The sequence below is a fragment of the Pleurodeles waltl genome, chromosome 4_1, assembly GCF_031143425.1.
Source record: "Pleurodeles waltl isolate 20211129_DDA chromosome 4_1, aPleWal1.hap1.20221129, whole genome shotgun sequence".
In the NCBI taxonomy this organism is placed as follows: Eukaryota; Metazoa; Chordata; class Amphibia; order Caudata; family Salamandridae; genus Pleurodeles; species Pleurodeles waltl.
In genome coordinates, this window is record NC_090442.1 from 141,480,144 (window position 1) to 141,502,536 (window position 22,393).

Below are 22,393 nucleotides of genomic sequence, written 5' to 3' on the forward strand. Positions count from 1 at the left end.
TCACACTTCATTCCTTTCACCCCAGCAAGATTGTCACATAATTCACTTTATTTTTCTTTATCTGACTGCAAAGTGAGAGGAGTTCGTAAACACCAGTCTCTGTTAAAAAAATAAGCAGCAGAAGACATAGCCTGGTATTTGACTCCTGCTTTTGAAGCACAGAAAATGTGACATGCTAAATACAGAATTGAAGGCATCTTTATTAATTGCCTTGACTTTGACGACTCACCAAAATTCGGCTTCCGACCCACAGTTTGGAAAACACTGAACTACACAATAGAGCAGCCCCTCTCCCAAGTGTTTCTCATTTGCCCTTCAAAGGCAGCTTCTCCTTTGAAGTTCACCTTTTGGCCTAATACCCTTGTGGCTTCCTACAGGAGTGAGATAAAACCTCTCTCCATTGCAGGCTTCCATTGTCACCTTTCCTGGGAGTCGTTAGCACGCCTCCCAAGGAGGGCAGAAAGCTGTCTCTGGGATAGACTCCTTGTGCAACCATTAAGGGCACAGGACATTAAAGGTAGCAAATTGGTAACATTGTAAAAGTGGCACATCACAACATTTTAGATCAATTTTTAATTAGGGAATCTAGTAGGGCACAAGGTAACGAGTTGTTTGATACCTTGGCGTATCAACCTTGGTCGCACTGTTCAGGAGTTATCACAGCTGAGGCGTTCGTCTGTAACCCTTCATGTTTTCACTGTCAGAACATGTAAACTACATGTTTGCCTGTGAAATATGCTGCACCCTGTCCCAGGGCTCGGTAGGTCTGCTATAGGGGTGGCTTACACATAATGCAGGGAAGGCTTGCCTTTGTCATTGCTTTAAATGGCAAAGTAGGGCTAGCAGTTTAGAACAGATCTTCACTTCTGTTATGACAGACTGGGAGATTTGTTTTGCCTATGTCACACATATGGTGCCACAACCAGTGCTGCAATCCCTGAGGTGACCTAACGTACATGCCCTGGTTACTGTTGGTACCATAAACCAGGGGCTTCTAGGTAAGTTAGCTTCTGCTAGTTGGGTATAAGCTAATTCAACATACAGGTTTTAGGGCCAGGGCACTGTCACAGAGGCCTGGTTAGCATACCTCAGTTCACTCTCAGATTCGAAAAACCAGCAGCATCAGTCGAAAAACTTGGCGGTGACCATACCCAAAGAGGCATTTCCTTCCAGGTCCTTTGACCCAATATTTTCTTACTTTTTGTTTTGAAATTTCTAAAACTCAAGTGAGTGAAACTTGATTTGGGGTAGTCAGAAAGGCTGGATTTTCCACCCTGTCGCATGTCCTTAACACTGGAATTGGAGCGCTATACATGAGCGCAAGTTACATTACACAAGGACACATTAATGTTTTTTGTAGACACGGGGGGAAATAGGTGATTTGCCTAGAATCACAGGATGTTGAACCAACCCCCGAGACTCGAACCTGGTTCCCCAGTTCCAAAGTCGGCAGCTCTGGCTGTTAAGCCACATCCTCTCCCATCGCATTGGTAGCAATCTGGATGGTTCAGCAGGTCCCACTGCTATATTTACTCGGAGTGTTTGACAAACGAAGCAATTGGAATGTGATTTTATCTTCTGCCTTGTTTAATAAGTAACTCTTAGTAATTGTAGCTCTTCAGGGCTCAGCCTCACAAATACTGCCTCTAGATTTACGTGTTTGAAATGCGGCATCTAAGCTGATGTAAGGTCATGTTTCTGGAGCCAGCTGCAGATTTCCAAAGGCTGGAGTGAAGGGAGTCGAGGATGATTATTAGGTCGAGGCTAGGCAGCGCGCAAGCACTGTCTCTCGACATTTTGTAATCTACATCTGTGGGCTTACAATACGCCAATCTCACGCCCATCACTTTCATTCGTTCCTTGGCCTGCCTTTCAAAATTCCCCTGATTTTGCAGGTAAATGCTTTACCTTTTGTCCTGTCTGGAGACTTCTTTGTTACCACCTTGGAGACTGACCCTGTTACATGGATTATTGCACGATTGGCCATATACCTTAGTGTGGCACACTTGTTTTTTCTTTTTCCTCGCCGCTTTGCGCTGCGTGGCCGTATGTTTCTTCCTCTTCCTTGTTTTGGGCAAGCTGCTGTTTCTTTGCGGTGTCTGTGCACAAAGGCTGCAACCTGGGGGGGTAGGGGTATTTTTAATGTATTCAATAATTGAAAAAAAAAAGTTTTACATTGCGCAAACTCGATCATAGGAGCGCTGTACCTGAGGACCTGAAGTTTCATATAGCGCAAGCTTGATCGGAGGAGCGCTTTACATGACTACGTGAAGTTTCATATAGTGCAACCTCGATCTGAGGAGTGCTTTACATGAGTACCACTTAACAAGTTTAGCAGTTGAAAAATATACAAACTGGAGCATTTAACACAGAAAAAACACAGAAATCCTTAAAGCAGCTGCCCTGGCATAGCAGGAGAGCTTATACTAGAATATCCACTGCACTCTGGAAGCCCCCTATAATGCGTTTCTTTTTCAGAACATTTTTGCCCATAACTCAGCCTGTGGTGGTCCTACGACAATGGGACCACCACCAAATCGTTCAGCACAACATGCTCTTTCTGTCTAGGTCATCTTAGGGTCCCTGCATTAGGTTGGGGGGGAGGCAAAATAGTAACCTTTCCCACAATTCCAGGTCTTTTTAAGCTCTCTCATGGCTGGATCCTTTATTTTACAGCTGGGAGTAGTTTGTGTTTTAAGGGCCTTGTTTGTAATAGTATTGCAGTAGGCCTGCTAGGCCTGAAATTGTGAAAGGCACTACACTCTCTAGGTGTTACATATATGGTTACACTGCATTACTTTCTGCCATTCTGTTTTCTTGTTGTTATGCCCTTTAGGGGCTGACTGTATGTTACATGAACATGTTTCTTACAAATGCTATTTTTATTATGGTGTTATCTAGGGGCGGTTCTTAGCATTACAATCAAGATACTACAATATTCGCTGCACACAGAAACTTGCCCCATAATGCTTGCGGGCCATTCGTTTTACAAAAATGTTTGCCCATAGCCCACCGTGTGGTGGTCCTAAAACAATGGGACCACCATCAAAATGTTCAGCATGACACACTCTTTCTGTCTAGGTCATCTCTGGGTCCCCACACTAGGTTGGGGGAGGGGGAAAAATAATATCCTCTCCCACCATTCAATGTCTTTTTAAGCTCTCTCATGGCTCGCACTTTTGTTTTACATCTGGGAGTAGTTTGTGTTTTAAGGGCTTTGTTTGTAATAGTATTCTAGTAGGCCTGCTAGGCCTGAAAGTGTGTAATGCACTACACCCTATAGAGACTAAATATATGGTTAACTGCATTACGTTCTGCCATTCTGTTTTCATGTGGTTATGCTCTCTAGGGGCTGACTATATGGTTACAAATGTTATTTTTATAATGGTGCCCTCTAGGGGCTGTTCTGAGCATACCAGTCAAGTTACTACAATATTCGCTGTGCTCTGAAACTAGTCCTGTAATGCCTTATGGGGTATTCCTTTTACAAAACATTTTTGCCCATAACTCCCTGCACAATGTGCTCTTTCTGTCTAGGCCATCTCTGGGTCCCCACACTAGGTTGGGGGGGAAGGGGGACCCCAAAACACTAATATAAAAAATATATAATAAATTATGGCAATAATTTTTTTTTTTTTGGTGCAGATAGAGGAAGAAAGTAAATGGAAGTGCTTTAGTTATATGCAGGGCCACTGGAATTTTGTGGCAGAGAAGTTCAAATTATGCAGCAGGTTTGACCAATTTATGTGGCAAGAAAAGTCCAGTTATGTCATTTACAATGCCAATAGCTCTAACTCGAGCAAATGCAAGACATATTGCATTGCAAATGCTTGTTTTTTTTTATGGTTTGAATTTCTGGAGTTAAAAATCTGTGCTATCAGGTAAAAAAATCAAATAATGACAGCTTCTACCCGTGTACTCTTTCTTAAGTAAAATCCTTACATGATAAGCCACCCACTTCGAGGCGGCTGTTGGTCCATTCTTCCAACAGTGCCACTAGCAAAACAGAAAAATTGCACCACCTATGAGCTTCTCCTTAACTCTATCTCCCAGAATCCCTGATCCTGAGTTGGGAAATGCTCTTTATGCCTTCCAAATGCAGTTGAACATTCAGCTGGTGGTCATAAGCAGCACAAATCACTCCACAAATAGCTCTGGTCATTATGCTTTTTCCACTGGGCACTACTGCTAGTCAATGGGCTTAAAAAATGCGCCGGCTTGATTTCATCCAATATACATATTAACTGCTTTAGGGATAAAGGCAATTCTTAACAAGCATTGACGCTGCCACGAGATTAGGCTTTTTCTTTTTTTTTTTTTTTTTTTTTTGAGGGATGATCGAACATGTATTTTCATTCCTTTGGGTTCCGGGACCAAAGAAACTCTGTCGGATTGACAAGTTTCGATCGAGGCCCTCCGGGCCGCACCTTTCCGGCTGACATTTTCTCAACTCTATCTCCTTGAGAATGAAATCCTAATGGAACTGACTCCTTTCTGATTATGTCCCAAGTGCCATTCCAAGTTCCCGCGGACCGACCAGCACCAGGTCTGCAATCTCTGCATCTCGCTGGAACATAAAGAGGAGCACTGCAAGGCTTGCCAGAATATCCGATCGAAAAAGACCCTGCGAGATCGGAGAGCCTGCCGTCGCGAAATGCAGAGGCACGAAATTGAGGACATATCGTATATTTTTGGACTCCAAGACACCATGGCCCTCATTCTGACCTTGGCGGTCTTTTCGCAAGACCGCCGAGTTACCGCCGCGGTAAAGACCGCGGCGGTATGCCGCTGCGCGTATTCCGACCGCTGGGAGCGTTCCGCCGGAATACCGCCAGCAGCCACACTGGCGGTCGGCGGGAAAGTGGAGACTGGTCAACCTCCACCGCCACGCCAGCAGAACACCGCCCCCAGAATTACGACCCACATTTCTGTGTGGCGGTCTTCTGTTGGCGGTCTTCTGTTGGCGGTCACGTCCCTATGGCTCCCGTCGCCTCCCGGAGGACCAACGCACAAGGTAAGTTGATCGTCCGTGAGGGGAGGGGTGGGGGGGTGTTGTGTGATGTGTGCGTGCATGGGGGTGTGCGTGTGAGTGTGTAGAGGGGGTGTGTGAGTGCGTGCATGTGGGCGGGGAGTGCTGCTGTGCCTAGGGGCGATGTGTGTAGTTCGGCGGGTGCGCATGTCGGCATGTATGTGTGCGGGTATGTGTCCCCGTTGTGTATGTGTGTGTGTAGGGGGTGTGTATATGTGCATGTTGGGGGTGTGTGCATGTCGGGGTGCGTGTATGTGCATGTCGGGGTGGGGGTGGGGAGGGGGTTCGTACCACCTCTGGGGGGTGGCAGGGGGGTGGAGGGTGTGGGGGGAGGACTCGGGGGGGCAGTGGGGGGTGGGGGAGACCCCTATCAGTGCCAGGGAAGGAATTCCCTGGCCCCGATAGTGCCTACCGCCATGGTTCGCATGGCGGTTCCCGAACGCCAGAAACCGCGGCGGTAAGCAGGGTCATGATACCGTTGGCGGTCTTGGGTCGACCGCCGGACCGGAGTGCGCAGACTCCAGCCCGTCGGTCATGACCGCCGTGGCTGTCGGAGTGGGGAAGTGGCGGTCGGTCGCGGCGGTGACCGCCGCGGTCAGAATGCCATTTTTAATACCGCCGGTCTGTTCGCGGTCCGACCGCCGCCTCTCCGCCGACCGCCAAGGTCAGAATGAGGGCCCATGTCTGAGCCGGAAAAAGAGCAGGAACTTCAAGAGGCCTCAGCTGCTGAGGAAGAGGCTTTTTTCAATTGAAGATTCAGACTCGGAGATAGACACTGTCGTCAAAATGCAGCAGATTCCTTCGGCTCAACCAACCAGGAGTAAAAGTCCCCCTTCTCCAGTCAAAAAGTCCAGCAGCATGGAAGCAAAGGCTATTGGGCCGCCACTGCCTTCAGGCCATAGCATGCACTGAAAAACTCACTCGGACACCTGCTACCGAGCTTGGCTCCGAAAAACAAACCAAAGTCTTCCTCTTCGATACTGAGCCGAACACCACCAGTCTCGGCACCGAAAGCTACCACATTCCACTCTGTACTGGCTATTTCAGCACTGAAATATTAGTGTCTGCCTTGGCACCGACAACCTCTGCACCGACAGTCAAGAGTGCCCGACACTGAAAGGACTTAAAATACCTACGGCCTCGGAGTCAACAACCTCCCTCAAGCCTATCATACATAAAACAAGCAACAACAACATGCTAAGCAATCTCAGCTTCATATTCAAACCCTAAAGGGGCGAGTCACTACTCCTTCCTAACAACACCTTTCTTTTGAAGAGGATCTTGATACATCTACACCTCCAGCCAAGCTAAAAAGAATGAAGAGACTCGTTGAGATTCATTCACCTCTGCCTAATCCGCACCACCAATCACTCCATCACCTACTCCTTCACCTCCTCCATCTGAAGTCGACCCTCTTGACATCACCCCACAGGGCTCACCTCATTCATTCAATGAGACCCAGGACACAGGGTATGATAATGTGCCTTTTCATACAGACACAGAACATGGTCTCGATACGATATTGACCCATATATAGACACAGATGTTTACCCAGCTAGACCATCCCCACTGGACGATACTGCTTCCTTTCAGGAACTTATTGGGAGGGCAGTCACATACCATCAAGTACCCCTTCACAAAGAACCCACTGAAGATGACTTGATGACTTTATTTTTTAGACACTTACATCTCATAAAACCACTCAATATTTGCCCATGTTTAAAGGCATGATGAGGCATGCAGAAGATATTTTTCAGGACTCTGCTAGGGCACGCACAATCACTCCGTGTGTGGACAAACAATATAAGGCTTCCCCATCTGATCCCGTTTTGATCAAAGGTCCGATACCAACAGGCTCTTTAGTGGTCTCTAATGCCAGAAAAAGAGCAAACTCACAAGCTGCTCATTGATGCCTCTGGCAAGCGTGTTGCTGCTCAGGCAGCCAATCATTGGGGCATCGCCAGTACACAAGGACTGCTTGCCTGATATGATTGTGCCCACTGGGACGAAATGGAGGAGCTCCTCCAGTACCTCTCGGAGGAGCACAGGAAACGAGGACAAGAAATCGTCAGCGAGTGGCAATTAATATCCAACAATTCACTTTGCTGTGCTTTAGACTCAGCTGATAAAGCAGCAAGAGGGATATGCACCAGTATCCTCTTATGCATTACCGCATTTAAACAAGAGGTAAAACAGACAATTGCTATTGTACCATTCAACAAGGAGCATCTTTTTGGCCCACAGTTAGATCAGGCACTTGAAAAGCTGAAAAGGGATAATGAATTGGCACTACAAACCCCTGCTTTTTGTGGTACTTTTCATAGGCCGCAATATAAAATAGCCTCCAAAACTCCTGCACCAGAAACTTCATTATTATACCACAAAGATCAACCCAATACATCCTCCTATAGAGGATTTTACAATGGTTACTATAAAGGAAACAACTATAGAGGTAGAGGAAAAACACCCTCCTCTAGAACCTCTTCCCCTGCCCCCAAGCAGTTCCTCACTTTACCTTCCCTCCGATTATCAAACACCTGTAGGAAGACAAATTCAGCCCTTTCTCCAACACTGGCAAAATATCACAACAGGGTGTTGGATATTATCCAACATGGTTACTGTCTAAAGCTCAATTCCACACCTCCAATCATTCCCTCTCGCACTCACAGACTTTCACAGCAACATATCACTCTCCTCAAACAGGAAGTGTAGGCTTTACTAGCCAAAGGAGCAATAGAGCCAGTTCCCCTATACCATCAGGAAACAGGAGTATATTCACTATACTTTCTCATACCCAAAAAGGATGGCACTGTAAGACCTATCCTAGATCTCGGACCTTTAAATCATTACATTATATCAGAACATTTTCACATGGTCACAACTCAAGATGTGATCCCATTGCTTCTACACAGTGACTTTTTATCAGCGCTGGATTTAAAGGGCACCTGCTTTCACATTCCTATGCATCCAGCACATACCTCAGATTTGTGATTGCATGACAACACTACCAATTCAAAGTGCTCCTGTTCAGGGTCACAACAGCACCAACGGTATTCACAAAATGTCTCAAAGTGGTTGCAGCTCACCTGCAGAGGTAGAAAATTCATGTCTTCCCTTACCTTGACAACTGGCTCATCAAAGCCAGTACCCTCAATCAATACTTGTATCATTCTCAAATCACAATAGACTTACTTCGTCAGCTAGGTTTCACAATCAATTTCCAAAGGTCACATCTAAATCCACTTAAAATACAACCCTATCTAGTAGCCATTCTCAACACAGAGTCGGGAATAGCTTACCCCAAGGCAACAAGAATACAACGTTTTCAGACACATCTCTCTCATTTTAGCCACAATCACCCAGTCACAGTATAATCAGTCACAAGACTTCTGGGAATGATGGCTTCTTGCATTGCCCTTGTACCACATTCCCATCTTCATATGCGTGGAATGATGGCTTAAGCATACATGCTTTTAAGGAGACTTTGCGAAAATACTCTACTTTGAGACTTTTGACATTACTGGAACCACAAAAATAAGGATTGGACACTCATTACGAAGCTCGTTAATGTGGATCCTGTTATTATGGGAACTATATGACACAGTTTATTTGATCTTTACTGCTGGATGACCAGCAATTTCGAAGATATTTGAGTAGCCCTGACGAAGTCTTAGTGATTACTTTCGCTTGACGAAACATGTGTTGGCTGGAACTGTGATTGACTGGAACTGTATGTACAGAAACATCAGACGAGAGCACCTCAAGCATGACATAAAGCAAGATGGAACTGGAAAATTTATAAAAGGATGATATTGACTTTATTTCACTTTGGATGTGTGCCTTGGATTTCTATTCGTAACATTTCCATAACTAACATATGTAAGAAAGCTACATGGACAACACCACACACCTTGACTAAACATTATTGTGAGAATGTTTTTGCACGCCAATAACCCAATTTAGGTCAGGCAGTGCCGATACTCTTTTAAAACACTGCAACATCCACAGGTTAGCCACCGCTTTGGGAAGGCACTGCTTTACAGTCTATGGAGAGAATGTGTATCTATAGCCACACATGCCATCAAACGGAAAATGTTACTTACCCAGTAAGCATCTGTTTGTTGCATGCAGTGCTTTAGATTCACATGATCCCACCTGCTTCCCCAGACACCTGTTGCTGTTACAGTCTTTCATACTTATCACAAGCATGGACATTTCATTTCTATTACATTTACACTACACTCCATTCATAACCGCCTGTGTAGGAAAACAATCTAACAATGGAGTTGATGCCCATGCGCATTACCAACAAGAGGAGGAGTCACTGTACCTTGTGATTTGAAAGACGTTTCGAAGAAAGCCAACTTGCAACCTTCCAAACTCAACACTAGATGGCAGAAGTATGCAGAACATGTGAATCTACAGCACTACTTGCCAGAAACAAATGCTTATTCGGTAAGTAACATTTTCCTTCTATGCAGTCGTCATTTGGTTTGAGGGGATAGGACCCCGGCTGAGAGCAGGGCCATCACAAAGGAATGAGGTTATGCATTTGTTGTGAGTGTTTTTTCGTGATCCGCAGTATAAGGGGTCCAAAGGCCTGTATTAATCTGCTGGTTGTCAGCCAGAGCCTGTGAGCCTGTGAGCCTCAGTGCTGAGCTAAATGTAGATATGTATTTACTAAATGCCACAGTGTATATGTTGGACAGGCTGACCAGTGGCCCAGTTCCATCTTCGTTTCACCTTTTAGACACCAAGCAGCGCAGAGACAGCCCAGCCAGTGTGTGTCTTCACATGATGCCAAGACCATATCCTGTAGTTAAGGTCTTATGGAGGTGCCTCTCAGAGGAGCTTGCTGCCCAGGCCTCCTCTGCCTCACAAATGTCTGGAACGGAGTAGGTGTGTTAGAAACAGCCCTTGCTTCATATCACTGCACATTCTGAACATGAGCTGTTTGAAGGCTCTGTGGGCATTATTTGTCTTGGAGGATGAGAGAGAGGTGGGGCTGAAGCACAGAAGGGCTATTGTTAAACTTGCTTTGGAAGCATCTTTCTCTTCAGTTATGTTTTTTACAGGAAGTAACTGTTATCAGGTGAACTGACACAGCCCTGTGCCAGCCGGTGGTTGGCAGGGCCAGTGCATCTGTCAGGATTAGCATCAGCCCAGGAAAGTTTACAGCCAGTCTTCGGCTGGGGAAAAAAACTGTGACTACAAGTCCCAGGACTAGCACAAGATGGCTGTCATCAGACAGCTGTCTCATGTGTGGGTGCCACTGCTCCCTGAGGCCTCATACTCAACACTTGGTGAGGGAGCTGTACCTAGGAGGAGGGTATAAAGAGGCACGTTTTACCAATCATCCGCTGTCTTTCTGCAACACGAGCACGGCTAACTTAACTTCTGCAAATCCGACGGGGCACGATTTAGTACCTTCAACAACATAATTTTCTTTTAATCTTGATGAACGGTGGCATCAATCTTCAGTTTCCAGTCCAGTCTAACTTTGGCAATACTTCAGCAATGCAGTTGCAGGCAGGCACAGTGGAGTCAGCAAACCATTTCTCTGGGGCCTGTCTCTTGTGCCCAGGTAGCTGCCACATTGGGGATAAAAGTCCCAGCTGCAGGTAATAAGCCAGGTCTGGCACCACTTCTCCAGGGCCAGGCTCTTGCTGCCCAGGTAGGTGCCACATTGGGGTGACAGTCCCAGCTGCATGTAATAAGCCAGATCTGGTACCACTTCTCCAGTGGCAGGCTCTTGCTGCCCAGGTAGGTGCCCCATTGAGGGTGAAAGTCCCAGCTGCAGGTAATAAGCCAGGTCTGCCACTGGTGCTTCAAAAGCCAGAGAAAGAGAACTTTTGTTGAGGGCAGGTTGTAAGATTTACTATTTAGGTACAACTTTTATTGTGCATTGGTAAATTACACTTTGGATGAAGTGGTGCTAACAACTACCGATTGAGTTTATGCAGCATATCATAGTACATATTTTGACATTTCTAAGCATTGTAAATGGCAGAGTGGTGGTCTTCTCCATTGCCAAATTTCTGATATCAGTTTGGATCAGGCGTGGCAAATGCTCCCAGTGTACACAATGAAGCTGGGTTTTGTGGTCTACCATTTCTCACTCACACCCCTACGAACTGAAACAAACATATTCCCTGGTTGACTATAGTTTCATTGTACATTAACATTAGGGTGGTGTGCAGTCAGGGACACTCTGCAAGGAGGTGCTCATACTTTGGTGCTAGCTTGACTTCTAATGGATCACTCAGACAGCCAATAATGTAGCAGGCTTACTAAAATCTAGGGTGGATGAGCTCAGCACGTCACCTGGCATACCACAAAAGGCATCTGCATCCAGAGGTGGTTCGCACACAGTGGGATGTGCCTTGGGTAAAATGTTCTCTACCGCAGAGAATGCACAGTGTTGTGACTTCTGCGTTCTGATGTTTCTTCCTCAAGACTCCCTGGGGGACTCATCCCAGCTACAGTGCGTCTGTGGTGTGAAGAAGGTGAGGAGGGACCAAGCTCAGCTCCTCATAATAGCAGGTCTAAGTATCACACTCTCCTGATCCATTCCTGGACTGAGTCTGTGCAATTTGCCCTCTGTTCTGTCAGCTTCTTCAGAAGGATCTCCTGTCTCAGCAACAGGGCAGGGCTCTGCACCCAAACCTCCACAATCCACATCTCCATATGTTGGGTTTGATAAGAACCAACTGATGAAATCTGATTTGCCTGCAAGTGGTGGACATTATCCTGGCGAGTCATACGCTGCCTACCAAGCCTGGTTATTCCGGTTGTCAAGTGAACTTGCTGGTCTGGTGCAAAACAGTCAGACTGATCTTTTCCAGGCCAAACTATCTTATGTTCTAATATGTTTTGTCACTGGTCAAGCAAGACTGTACAGTGAACACAGTTAGATTTTAGCCCTTTTTCTTTTCTTTGTTTGCCTGACCAACCCTTGCTGTTAGTGATGTGGTTTTTGAAAGATCTTGTGTTTCCTTGTTGCCGCCTTCTTCTTTTATCATATCACAGCAGAACCTTAACCTGGCCTGGTCCTCAGATTAGTTATGTGCATGACATTTGAGTCTGTGCAGAGCTGTTTCATGAGGTTGCTGACTGTTTTTCTCATTTATGTTACTTCTGCCTGCTATTTCAGTAGATTGCTATATCAACACAGTCCCTTTTTAGGTCGAGCATTCGAGACCTCCTTGTATATACTTTAGTATATACTTCTATACTTCTTTGTGGGGTCTCTGCTTTTTCACTGGTTTGTTTCAGTGCCCTTAAAAAATCCTTGCTTGCTAGTGGTCAATCTTTGCTCTTTGTCCCACCTTTTCCACAGTTGTACACTCCACGGGAGCATGGCCCTAGTACTTGTACCCTTCCACTTGTGCCTATGTAGCATGTGTTTAGGGATTACTTTTTTCAAAGGCTAATAGCATTTGACCAGAGCGCTGGATGTTTCAGTGGCTCTAGGCTGTCCCTGTTTACAGGGCTCTAGTCTATTACTCATTTTCATCTGCAGTCATGTGTGACTTTGTTTACTCCATTCCTTACTCTCCCTCGCGCATTTTCTGTTCTTGCATTTCAAATGCATGTTCCTTTTGTCTGTCTCTGAGAGCTCACGGCGTCGCTTTGAACCGGCTGCTTATGTCAACTGTTTTACGTTTTATTTTCAGTTTGTGTGGCAAGAAAAGACTAATAGCTCTAACTTGAGCTACCGCGAAACCCACTGCAGTTCAAATGTTTGTTTTTGTTTGGCATCCGGGACATGTCTTCCTGCTTTTATGAGCTAAAATATGTCCCAAATCCTCGGCTACGCGTCTGGCAAATGGACCCGAGAAACATGAAACAGCTGGTCTCTTCCGCACTCCTTCGCTCAGTTGCTCCCCATCCCTGCCTTTCGAATTCCATTGTGATTGAAAACGGGGTCCAACCCTGTAAATCTTGTTCACGTTTGTCTGAGCCCCTCGCGCTCCATGGCCACTGGTGGCTGACTTGAGTCAAGAAACTCGGAAATATGTGATAATCCGAGCACCTCGCAAAATGGATTGAAATACATGTATTTTTCATTGCCTCTTTACAGGGAGAGCGGTGGTCGAGCAAACACGAGATCATTGCACTTCAAATGCGCGTTTAATTTGTTTCCTGATTGTTTATTTTGTTTCTGGGCAGAATGGGAAGGCTCTCCTTTGCTCAGTTGCTCCCCCTCCCTGCCTTTCGAATTCTATTGTGATTGAAAATAGGGTCCAACCCTGTAAATCTTGTTCACGTTTGTCTGAGCCCTTCGTGCTCCATGGCCACTAGCGTCTGACCTGTTGGTTTTGCTTTCTGAAATGAATCCCTCTCAGGCTTCGCCCGGTCGGCGGCCAACAGAAGTCATAAATCGTTACTATTACAACAATTTTGTTCCCCAGAAAATACGGAGCGAACCCCCCGCCCTCCCATAAATTCTGATAAAAATCTGTAAAAACTCAGAGTTGCATCCTACCAAGGGCTAGTGGAACTGAAACTGCTCTTTCTAGACAGATGTCAAATACATTTTACCTTTGACTGGAGAATGAAATCCCTAACAGTGAAATACAAAAAAATAGAATATGTAATGAAAAAGTGCACTACCAGCGAAGGCATATACGAAGTAGTTGTATAATTGCTTCTCTAAAACTGAGAAAATTAACGCAAAATACTCGACCCACTGCTATCCTTACTCGCTTAACATTGTAAATAAAAAGCAATTGGGAAAAATATGAGTTCGTTGACATTAGTCAGTAGCTTTCATCTGTTATTCATTAGAAAATATTTTGCCAGAGATGCTTTTAAATATCATTTACTGGTCCTTGTTAATGAATTCACTACTTCAATCGTTGGGCAGCTTGCAGAGCATCCTTCACTAAGAAAACACACGTATAATCTGCTTTGTAACAATGAAATTGATTGCAAATAAAATGTAATGTTGTTTTTGGTGCAGATGGTACCAAATTCACAACGTTAAAGTAACACAGACATATTTCATTGAACTACACAAATCGAAAAATAGATGCACCAATAGGAGGATAATGTGAGAAATAACAAAAATGTATTATTACTAGCAGCTTGGTTTTATGGCATTGGTGTGCTGAAGCATCACTTCAGGAGGGCCACACACTCCTGCTTAAACAGACAGTATCAACCATGAATCATATTTCTGGGACTCGAATGCCCCTGACTACCATTCATTTCATGTCCTTTTGGTAAATAAGTGTGTTGTAGGATGAGTTCATGGGCTTAACTGATGCCCCAGGGGGGCTCATGAAACAGCATCAAATTACAATCACCTCCTTGAATTGTTGTTTCAGGAAGCCACCAGAAGTGCTCATTACTGTCTGGGTAATGTATTCCCAGCAAGTATTCGTAATGGAATTAGCACTACATTTCATAGTTTATTCATTTGAGGGCAGCTGCGAATGGAACATATTTTACTTCGACAAAGTGATTTACATTTTTAATCTTTGCTGCTCCAAAGACAGGGTAATTTGGAAACCGAACAGTGGGTCACACTTTGCAGTGCTAATAAGTACACATTTAGCAAATGTGCAAGAATAAATTCAGCTAGCGTGTGCGTGATAGGTGTACATCATCTCTGTGATACCCTTCGACATTACAGTAACTGTAAACATTGCCAACGTCATGGAGTACATAGTAGGTTACGGGAGTCACTGGCATTTGAATTTTAAGGCAATAAGAATCCAATTGTTGTTTTAGCAAAGTTGGTTTAAGGATAGTAGGACGTAGGCATCACTATTAAAACCGTTCTAATCCATGAGCACATGCTTATGTCTATAATATATACAACGTTTCTAGCATTTATCCAGGGAATAGATATGGCATGTCTGTGAAACATGAAGTAAAAGGACTGCGAATCCATTTTGGGATTTCCAAATGTAATCAAACTGTTATGCAAGGATTGAAAGGCGGCAATTGGTAGGTATGTGGCTTAAAGTGTGCTGGCCCCAAGCTTCGACTTTCCACCCAGATCGATTATTTGCCGTTTTGTGTTGTTGGATCCCAGTAAATAGGGGCCGTGTAGCGTGCTCTGCTTTTCAGGGAATGGAAAAAAGCTCATGGGCCACGTACTTTACTGTAAACAGGGGACTTTGGCACAGATTATAAGTGAGATGCATTGATGCGATGGGTCCTTCTGATTGGTAGGCAATGGCATATCACTCCAGGTAATACGTTAGGGAACAGATAGACCCTCCTACAACAATGACCAGGAAACAACAAGGCATAAAGGATCAAAGAGATAATGAAGCAGACAGCAGTTTATCTGCCTCTTACCATTTAGGGAACTGCCAGAGCAACAACCACGAAATGAGACTACAGGGAGTGCAGAATTATTAGGCAAATTAGTATTTTGACCACATCATCCTCTTTATGCATGTTGTCTTACTCCAAGCTGTATAGGCTCGAAAGCCTACTACCAATTAAGCATATTAGGTGATGTGCAACTCTGTAATGAGAAGGGGTGTGGTCTAATGACATCAACACCCTATATCAGGTGTGCATAATTATTAGGCAACTTCCTTTCCTTTGGCAAAATGGGTCAAAAGAAGGACTTGACAGGCTCAGAAAAGTCAAAAATAGTGAGATATCTTGCAGAGGCATGCAGCACTCTTAAAATTGCAAAGCTTCTGAAGCGTGATCATCGAACAATCAAGCGTTTCATTCAAAATAGTCAACAGGGTCGCAAGAAGCGTGTGGAAAAACCAAGGCGCAAAATAACTGCCCATGAACTGAGAAAAGTCAAGCTTGCAGCTGCCACGATGCCACTTGCCACCAGTTTGGCCATATTTCAGAGCTGCAACATCACTGGAGTGCCCAAAAGCACAAGGTGTGCAATACTCAGAGACATGGCCAAGGTAAGAAAGGCTGAAAGACGACCACCACTGAACAAGACACACAAGCTGAAACGTCAAGACTGGGCCAAGAAATATCTCAAGACTGATTTTTCTTAGGTTTTATGGACTGATGAAATGAGAGTGAGTCTTGATGGGCCAGATGGATGGGCCCGTGGCTGGATTGGTAAAGGGCAGAGAGTTCCAGTCCGACTCAGATGCCAGCAAGGTGGAGGTGGAGTACTGGTTTGGGCTGGTATCATCAAAGATGAGCTTGTGGGGCCTTTTCGGGTTGAGGAGGGAGTCAAGCTCAACTCCCAGTCCTAATGCCAGTTCCTGGAAGACACCTTCTTCAAGCAGTGGTACAGGAAGAAGTCTGCATCCTTCAAGAAAAACATGATTTTCATGCAGGACAATGCTCCATCACACGCGTCCAAGTACTCCACAGCGTGGCTGGCAAGAAAGGGTATACAAGAAGGAAATCTAATGACATGGCCTCCTTGTTCACCTGATCTGAACCCCATTGAGAACCTGTGGTCCATCATCAAATGTGAGATTTACAAGGAGGGAAAACAGTACACCTCTCTGAACAGTGTCTGGGAGGCTGTGGTTGCTGCTGCACGCAATGTTGATGGTGAACAGATCAAAACACTGACAGAATCCATGGATGGCAGGCTTTTGAGTGTCCTTGCAAAGGAAGGTGGCTCTATTGGTCACTGATTTGTTTTTGTTTTGTTTTTGAATGTCAGAAATGTATATTTGTAAATGTTGAGATGTTATATTGGTTTCACTGGTAATAATAAATAATTGAAATGGGTATATATTTGTTTTTTGTTAAGTTGCCTAATAATTATGCACAGTAATAGTCACCTGCACACACAGATATCCCCCTAACATAGCTAAAACTAAAAACAAACTAAAAACTACTTCCAAAAATATTCAGCTTTGATATTAATGTGTTTTTTGGGTTCATTGAGAACATGGTTGTTGTTCAATAATAAAATTAATCCTCAAAAATACAACTTGCCTAATAATTCTGCACTCCCTGTATATATGGGTGCGTTGTGGTGCCCTCTATGGGCTGTTTTGAGCATTACAGACTAATGCCAAAAATGTATTCCTGATAAATGTTTTTTGGGGTTTACATGATGATTGTATATGTTTTATTAATTTCTCCTTATTGCAGTTATGACCGTTCTTTAAGCCAGCATAACATCCTTATTACACTATGACTGTGTGAACACTCTTGAAATGTTTTGTGACACTTCTAGTTTATTTCTCTCATTTCTCCTCTGTGGCTGTCTTGTGTATTTTTGGGGGGGAATTGTGTTAGCCAGCCAGCAACTCTGATGGTGGGGTGGTGAAAGTGGTATTCTATTAGCATTGCAGATTTAAATTAGAATGCTAAATGGTAACCTTTTCAATTTTTGCTATAGATAGAGGAAGAAGGTAAATGGAAGTGCATTAGTTATATGCAGGACCTCTGGAATTATGTGGCAGGAAAGGACCAAATTATGAGGCAGGATTGACCAATTTATTTGGCAAGAAAAGTCCAATTATGCATTTACAATGCCAATAGCTCTAACTCTCGTACATGCGAGGCCTATTGCATTGCAAATGCGTGTTTAACGTTGGTGTTTTGGACTCTGGAATCTTTACTTCCTAAATTGGTATCCCCATCCACTTGGGACAGTCCATCACTCTCCCCATTTTTTTCCTGTCTGCAACATTCTTTTAAAGAAGAAGAGAGACTCTATTGGTTGGATCAAAATAGAGCTCTTAGTTTTTACATCAATTGGACTAAGTACCAGGTGAGCCATCGGTTTTTAATTGGATTTGCCAGTGTTAAGAAAAGAGAGGTGGTTCTGAAATGAACCTTGTCAAGATGGATCATCCTGTTCATATAAATGTATTATGCGCTTGTCAATATGTACTTCCTGAGGGCTTCGGGCTCATTTCACCTGAACCAAGGCTGCCACTACGGTGTTGGCAAGAGCATGTTCAAAGCTAGGCGTCTGCCAGGCTGCCACATGGGTGCCCATCCACACTTTCAACAGCATTGGTACTGCAGGACATTCTGGTGTAAGTGCACTCCTCAGACCCTCCTCCTTCTCAGAGATACTGCTTTGGTATCTATTGAACAGGGAAGGAATCTTTAGTTAGAAGTATCCAGCAGAAGAGCAAGTTACTTAACATTCTTTCTGGTGGACACTATAGCTGCTAATTCCTCATTAGCACCCTCCATCCTCCCCATTTTGCACCCTGGACTTTTTTGCTTCTAAAAATGTCTCAAGGTCTCAGTGATCCCCATTTGAGGACAAGTAACAGTTTCAAGAGATAACTTTCAGCACACAAGGGGGGTGCTTATATACAACATCATGCTGTCACTTCCGGAGGGGGTGGGAAGTCACTCTGAAGTTAGATGGCACCACCTAGCATTGTGTGGGAGTGTTTTTTTTGTTTTTTTTAAGTTCCAGGTCCAGTCTGGTACTATAAGTCCTTCAGTGGCATCGATCAAACTGATTTCACTCCAGAAGTGTCCACCTAATTAATTGTAAAAGATCTACCCTTTAATTTTCTAGTATAACCAACAACTGGGCAGCAGTGTCTAGTCCGTTTAGACAGACTGACACTCCCATCTGAAACCATGCAATTCCTTCTGTTACAAAGAGCCATGTCATTCTTTCATACATTTGAATAGATGCACAAATAGTTTACCTCTGATAACGATTTTTTCTGGTGGCTACTATTCATTCCTGCAGATTCCTCACCTCTTGAATATCTTTCATGCACCAAACTAGTTGAAATAATTCTTCTGCACAGATACATGGTGCCTTGACTCCATGAACTACCTGCAATACAACATCACAGAGTCTTATAAGGCACTACCTTGAAACAGTGACATCAGATACCAATGCTTTTTTTGGGCCCTCTGATGCAGAGATGAGGATGATGGAATTGACAGAAATTGCAGTGTACCAGGCCAACAGGGGACCTTGTTAAGCTACTTTTTCCCTCCTCAGAACTGGGAGGTGGGCTGAAATTATTGAGGAATGTGCATGTATCCAAAGTATCCACTAGAAAGATAGTTACCAAAGGTAAGCTTCTTTTCTTCTGAGGAATGCTTCTACCTGCGGATTCTTCATGTTTTGAATCGATACCCAAGCAGCACCTCCCAGGTGCTTGGGCCGGAATGCTGCCCAAACCAGGAAGTCCTGTAACACAGACCTGCTGTATTGGCCTTCTCTGAAGACTTTTGAGTCGAGAATGTAATGCCCACATTGCCCCCAAAATTTCAATATTGAAACTGTTTGTTTGCATTTATGGCTAATAGGGGCCTTTTTCTGTATGTGATATATTGGTATTTTGATCCCTTTCCCATGGGCTATAAAGGATCATATCCCGTCTATGATAAATCAAAACCCTTCTTGCATCATGGTAAATATCTAACACTGGAACACCCTGAGACAGCAATGAAGAGGAGGCTTTTGCTCTGATGGCTTTGATGACCCCCTTCTTAGCAAGAGCCTTGCAGATCCATATGTATAGCATGATCCTGGGCAAACATGTCTGCTTCTGATTTACCTTACACTTCTTGAAGCCAGCTTTGCCAAGGAAAAAAACACAACTTGGATTCTGCCAGTATAAGAATTGAGAACCGTATTTGGGAGTCTAGGCATCTGCAGTGAGTCTGCTTTCAAGCAGCCAGTCGGCGAGGAGCAGAAAAACAGATCTATGATCTGTGAAGATGCCCCACAACCGCCCAGATCACCTTCATAAAGATGCAGGCAGCCTATGCTAACAAATACTAAGGACCACAAATTGATCGATGGGTGTAGCCCACCCACTATCAGTTGCAGGTACCTCCTACGTGACTGCAGAAGCAGTTTATGAAATTATGGGTCCTGCAAGTAGAGGGATACCAGCTCCAGAGCCAGCGTAAGAGAAAGCATCTTAAATTTCTCCTTGCGGAGAAAGGCATCAGGATATAAAGGTTCAGAATGGAACAGAGGCCACAGTCTTTTTTGGGGATCAATTAAATAACAGGAGTACCATCTCAGGCTGGTCTCATGTTCTGGTACCAGTTCCAAGGTCCCTTTGCTCAAAAGATTGACAACCTTCTGCTGTAGAATGCATGCATGGTTGTCTGAGGTGACAGAGGACCAGGGGGACACACGGGGACAAGTCTTGGAAAGGAAGTGGGTAGCCATGTTTGAGAATCTGAAGGACTCATTGGTCTGTGATGGTGGACTGCCAATGTGTAAAATGGAAAGAACCTCTCCATCCGACCACACGTGCTCCCTCGAGGGCAAATTAAAGTGGTTATTGCTGATAGGAAGAAGAGGAACACTCAACTGGTATCCTTGACGAATTTCTGAGCTGCCATGTTCTTGGATTGTAGCTATGAAAAAAAAACTTGATGGGCTGCTACGACGGCTGGTATTGCTGAAAAGTCAGGCCCAGAGAATATTGTCTAAGCTTGTGGTATTGCTGGTGAAAATGGCATGAAGGGTAAGCTAGTCCCAAAGGATGGATGGTGGCCCGGCTCTACCTGAAGCGCCCCAGAGCTGAATCAGGCTCCTCATCAAAGAATAGGTCTATGACATTCGCTTGAACATCACCTGAGAACCAAGTAGAGTGCATTTAGGAGGAGGAAGGGTTCGGATTCTACTTTGAGGAAAATGAGGAAGCCTCAACCACAAGATTGTGGGGAGGATTAAACCATCAAGAATTTTGGATCCCCACACGGTGGGCCATAGTGACAGACTACTGGTGGTTCACCAAAGGTTCAGGAGCTAGTTTGCTCCATACAACCAAGATGGTATCCATCAGTGCCTTGTTAAAGAGGAATACAGGCTCAGCGGAGGGTATCAGTAGTACTTCTGTGAGGTGGTTAGCATTATTTCCCTCCACAGGCAATGGAAGTTAAAGGATTTATGCAGGTGTGAATGAGGCAACTTCTTCAGTGCGAGGCCCAGAATGATGATACAAATCCACCAACGTGGACATATTCAGATCACTGGAATTCTGAAAGGCCAAAGAGTGTTCACTATCTGTTCAAGATTTGAGAAGGGTGGCGTGGGAGATTGACCACCTCACTGCTGCCATCAGCGTCATAATATAAGGCTATTGGGAATCTGAATGTGATTGTGAACAGCCAAAACATGTTTTGCTGCCTACGACCAGTAGCCTGTAGCTTCCGCAAGGCTTGCGTTTGATTTGTTTCACTTCCGGCATGTACGTTCATCTAGCCATTATTGGCAGATGGTCACTGCAGGAGGTTAATCTGTGAGAGTATACCCAGGAGGCACAAAACCAGATTGCATAAAACAAAGCCTTTTTGACTAAACCGGGTGGCAGTCTACCGTATTGGCCTTTCAGGCGCACTCTCACAGGCAAACTGACTAGAGTGACCGTCTGCCAATATTGGGCTAAGTTGCATACAAGGTGTGAAACTAATCAAATGCAAGCCTGTATGTAGAAAGCTCTTTACAAATTTGAGCATTGACATATACTATTCTTTTTTTCCTTCAGGGAACGACAGATCAAGTGCCCCAAGTGTGAGCGTCTTTTCTGCAGGACAAGCCACCTGAAGAAGCATATGAACTCTCATGAAGGCAAGCGGGACTTTGTCTGCGAAAAATGTTCCAAAGCCTTCCTGACAAAGTACCACCTCACCCGGCACTTGAACATCTGCAAGGGTCCCAGGTCAGGCCACTCCTCCAATGAACCGGAAGAAGAGGATGAAGAGGACTCTGAGGATGAAGTATTAATGGGCTCAGGCAACACAAAGGACTGTAGTCAGAACAGTGCCGTCTATGTCTCTAGTGACTCAGTTCCTGAAAACAAGTAACAGAGACGACTGTCTTTAATGTTAATATTTATTTATTATTTATGTGTATATTCTGTCTTTCATAGACCTCTGTTCTCCTTACGCGGGAGCTAGAACCGGACAGGAACTACCCATAGTGTAATAAATTGGCTTAATGCAGAAGTTTTGTAATACTATAGAAAGCAGCCCTTGAGATCCTTTGGGGTACACTTAATTTGCCTCAAAGGGTGCACATCATTTCACAGTGAAATTACACGGACGGACTCACGGCATATGTAAAATAAAATCTAGTTATCATAGAGCTTCACATTACACTTTGTTTATTTTTCAAATACATTGCAAAGTCTACAGTCAGAAACACTGCAAGTTGTGCTCAGTCAAAAACACTGATATTCAGATCAGTCTGCAGCTCCATCTGACTGACGATGATTGATTGTAGTATGAACTGTGTTTGTTAGGTTAATATATTTGATAATTAGAGGTGTGGAGCCTTTTCCTAGAGGCTGGAATAATCCATGGTTACTAGGCAGTATTGTGTGTTGTACCTGTCAGTTACCACTAGTGTCTAAACCCCAAAGGTAGGGAAGACGATTGGTTAAGTTTTACTCCAGAATAGATCCTCAGTGACAGTAAATAAAACTCAATAGCATCAGTATCTGG

At 44.4% G+C, this 22,393-nt stretch overlaps 1 protein-coding gene across 3 annotated transcripts in view; it reads left to right on the forward strand.

The window, feature by feature from the left end:
• The window catches only part of PRDM4 (PR/SET domain 4), a 120,992-nt gene extending 98,958 nt beyond the window's left edge, over positions 1-22,034 (forward strand). For 2 of the 3 annotated variants that reach the window (XM_069227926.1, XM_069227927.1), the window contains exon 13: positions 21,436-22,034. In XM_069227926.1, the coding sequence (XP_069084027.1) occupies positions 21,436-21,754 (319 nt within the window). In that variant the 3' untranslated portion in view covers positions 21,755-22,034. The remainder of the gene's footprint in view (positions 1-21,435) is intronic. The other variant, XM_069227928.1, reaches the window with a different exon arrangement.
• The last annotated feature ends 359 nt before the right edge of the window (positions 22,035-22,393 follow it).